Raw genomic sequence first — 4,070 nt, 5'->3', positions numbered from 1 at the left:
TTATCCTGTGAGCAAAGATTAAACAGGTTAGAACAAAAACAAAAGTTGCTGCAAAAGCTCAGCAGTTCTGGCAGCACCTGTGAAGAAAAAATCAGAGTTAATATTTCGGGTCTGGTGACCCTTCCTCAGAACTGGGACACTGTTCACTAGAGTTTAGAAGAATGAGAGGTGATTTCATTCAAACACATAGGATTCTTAAGGGGCTTTACCAGGGAAATGCTGAGAGGATATTTCCCCTCATGGGAGAGTCTGGACCAGAGGGCACAGTCTCAGAACTAAGGATCCTTAATTTAAGACTGTGATGAGAATGAATTTCTTCTCTCAGAGGTAGTGAGTTTTTAGGGAACTGTTGAGGCAAAGCTCTTGTGTATATTTGAGGCAGAAATACATCGATTATTGATCAGTCGGGGAACCAAGGATTATAGGGAAAGGGCAGGAAAGTGGATGTGAGATATGTTGGATCAGCAATAATCCTATTGAAGGGCAGAGCAGACTTGAGGGGGCCAAAAAGCCTACTCCTGTTTCTATTTCTTGTGGTCTTATAGCCTTAGCATGTCTGTGAATTTGTTTCACAGAAACAGAAGAGTTTGTGATTTTCATCGAATTCCATAGGATCTTTCATATTCAAGTGGGCAGGCAAAGGGCAGTGTCATTTTAGCATCTGGTTTAAAAGGCAGTATCCCTAACAGTGCAGCACTCACTCACTGCTGCACTCAATTATTAGCCTAAGCTGTTAGTTCAATTTTGTGCAGTGAAACTTGAACCTACAAGCTCCTGACTGATGTGACAGTACCAACGACTGACATTAAAACCTCCTGGGAGGTTAAAGCCTAATCCAGAATTAGATCAGCTCCTTTCAGCGAATCAAACCATTTTGATCTACTTGATTTCAACTAATAATATGAACTCCGAGGCAGCCTTGATAAAAAGAGGTGAGTGGGGAAAATGGAGAGAGCGGCGGCAGCAAACGAAAAATTGAATTCGTCTGGCGTAATGTGGATCCCCAGAGAATTTTTGATGGGCTGAATTAGGCATTTTCATTTACCACCTGATCGCGACTGTATAAAACCTACAGCTGCTGACCTCACAGCCTGTAGAATTCATTCTCATTCCTCAGCCAGCCTCAGGAAGGAGCCGAGCAGGAGAGCCGTGGAGAGCTGTCCAAGTGCTGAAACTGCAAACCGGGACTGCCCCAGCGTAGGGAGACGCTGGGAACTGTCCAGAGTGCTGAAATCAAACCCGCGGCTCTCCACCCCAGCAGAGGAGCTGTTGGAAGCTATCCAGTTCTGAACCTTACACCCCGGGACTCTTTTTTTTCTCCCCCACCGTCAAGCATACGGAATCGCTGGGAACTGTCCAGTGCCGAAAGTGCGTCCTGCTCTCTGCCCCATACAGATCTGCAGAAGAAAAACATGCCGCGCTCCTTCCTAGTTAAGAAAGTCAAGCTTGATGATTTCCCATCTCCTACAACCAGCATCCCATCGCCGACCTCAGACTACGAAAACGCTTATGGCAGACGTGCCACCAATAACGTTGGAAGCCTAACTGCTCGGTTGCACGAAAAAGGTAAATGCTTCCCGTCCTTTGATCTGTTGCTGCGCTGTGCACAATCATTTCTCAGTCTCTCTATTCTGCACGCCGCATTTGCAAAGATTAACACCAAACCCGTACGCGGGAAAAAATGCTCTTCGTTAGAATAACTGCATTAGGGATGTGTGCAAAAATAAGCCTCTGTAAGCATTTTACGCATTGCGTGTAATATTTTGAGGTATTTATCCAAGAATGATGTTTTTCATTGATTGCATTGTTTCTTGATAAGGCTTCCTCTTACTCTAAATTTCAAAGAAAAACGTCTAGCTAATTTCAACGTATACTTCTGTCAAACCTTTGAATGCCAGTCGCTCTGCTTTTTTTGTAAACGATGGGAGTCTTAAGGAAGAGAGAGAAATGGTGCTGTGTTCATCTTGTGAATGTAAGGGGGGAACAACCTCGCGTGTAGCAACTGGCTGCACCTAGAGGCAGAGAGAAAGTTGGAAAAAGACTGCAGTACATCTATGAACGTAGGCAGTGGTTCACCGGCTCCTCGGTGCGCCGTTCCTGGCTCCAACTGTCAAAGACCGATCTTTGCCTGATATATTATTAATAACAATACAATCAAGCTTGTTGCATGTTCAGACAAATGAAATTCAAACAAAAATCGATTCGTAACCCTGACTTACATTTGTCCGTCACCTTTGATTCTGGTTCTAGCGGTTTAATGCTAACAAAGGATTTGTGTGCGCGTGTTTGTGTGCATGTTTTGATTTCATTTCACACTAAATTTTCCATTTCTGTGATGGACAAGATAGTTTTCTTTAGTGCTGCATACGCGACGTGCAGAGCTATGGGCCATGTTGTCCCTTAGTGTTGCAATGTTTGTTTATGGACACAATGGGACTTTATTGGCAGGGCTTGTAATCCCGGGCACCGCGCTGTCTATCGCCCTGACCTAGTGTTGGGTTGAAATTGAATTTTACATCCGACGGTATTACAAAGGCAGTGAGACCGAACAGCTTGTTGATCACTCTGAGATCGAGTTTCATTCACTGGAATGCGGCCCTCTTCAGCTCAACTGCCCAGTCTCCCGCGACAAGCATCGCGATGACTGTTATTGTGTGAGAGACTCTGTGTGTGTGTGTGTGTGTGTGTGTGTGTGTGTGTATGTGCACCCAGGACAAATTTAATGCAATTCTTTTATTAATATTTTTATTTATATACCCAGAAACTGCAACTCGGAGCTAAATGCGATGTGCATGTTATTGGCTGGTTTGCTGTGAAGTCATTTGGCGAGGCGGGTTACATTTATAGCGCATGGGCCCTAGCTTTTGTTCCCCAGTTGTAATGTTACTAAAAATAAATTGCAAACTGCAGTTTGCTTGTTGCGGGATATAAATAGCGGAAACTGCATTAAAAAAGAAGGCTGTATTTAAGGACACAACGATTCCTGCCGTGACCTCTCGTCCTTAATGAATGAAGTGAACAAAGATCTCTATCTCTCTGTCTCTATTTTTTTTTTAATTGTCAGGCTACATCGGTGACTATATCACGCCTTCCGTTTACGACGGAGAGCCCCAGAACACGATCAAATTGTCTTCGCCCGAGCCTATCTATGCAGCGGTTCATGGTGAGTACGGAGTCCCGGACTCGGATCCACCAGACAGCCCACAATCGGGGATTACAACCGGTTACATCAACGGGGATGCGGCGGTGAGCGAAGGCTACACTGTGGACGCCTTCTTCATCACTGACGGCAGATCGAGGCGGAAGGCTATTGCCGGCCCCAGGAGCTCCATCCAGCGTCACACATGCAACGAGTGCGGGAAAACCTACGCCACCTCGTCCAACTTGAGTCGACACAAGCAGACCCACCGGAGCCTGGATAGTAAGATGGCCAAGAAATGCCCAACCTGTGCCAAGGTCTATGTGTCCATGCCGGCCATGGCCATGCATCTCCTGACTCACGACCTCAAGCACAAGTGTGAAATCTGCGGCAAAGCCTTCAGCAGACCCTGGCTCCTCCAAGGTCACATGCGGTCCCACACCGGAGAGAAACCGTTCGGATGCGCTCATTGTGGTAAAGCCTTTGCAGACCGCTCCAACCTCAGAGCCCACATGCAAACTCACTCAGCTTTCAAACACTTCAAATGCAAAAGGTGCAACAAGACCTTTGCTTTGAAGTCCTATCTGAACAAGCATTACGAATCCGCCTGTTTTAAAGGCGCTGTCCCGGCACTGAACGCAGTTGAAGCCTGATCCTCACCCCCTCCTAACCCTTCCTTCCCACCACCACTACCCCACTACCACCGCCCCCACCCCCCACAGACACACACATACACTTACCCTTCTTCCACCAATTACCCCGAATCCCTCAAGCATCAAGGAACCCTACAGAAACACAAATACATGGGGAAATGCTACGCGTTATAGCACATCGAAAATATTTTCTATAAGAAAGAAGTGAAGACAAAAAAAAACTGCTTGCAATCTTCGAATAGACTGAACACAGAACAACTTCCTAACTCAAGCTGTAG

General features: G+C 46.1%; 1 protein-coding gene across 1 annotated transcript; it reads left to right on the top strand.

The window, feature by feature from the left end:
* The first annotated feature begins 1,412 nt into the window (after nucleotides 1-1,412).
* LOC109925018 (transcriptional repressor scratch 1-like) lies at nucleotides 1,413-3,792 on the top strand. Its single transcript, XM_020524997.2, has 2 exons — nucleotides 1,413-1,566; nucleotides 3,065-3,792. The coding sequence occupies exons 1-2, from the start codon at nucleotides 1,413-1,415 to the stop codon at nucleotides 3,790-3,792; spliced, it is 882 nt and encodes a 293-aa protein (XP_020380586.2).
* Nucleotides 3,793-4,070: the final 278 nt, after the last annotated feature.

This window comes from Rhincodon typus, chromosome 2 (genome assembly GCF_021869965.1).
Source record: "Rhincodon typus isolate 14 chromosome 2, sRhiTyp1.1, whole genome shotgun sequence".
NCBI lineage: Eukaryota > Metazoa > Chordata > Chondrichthyes > Orectolobiformes > Rhincodontidae > Rhincodon > Rhincodon typus.
The sequence above is the reverse complement of the archived record's forward strand: the minus strand, read 5'-3'. Positions and strand labels throughout refer to the sequence as shown.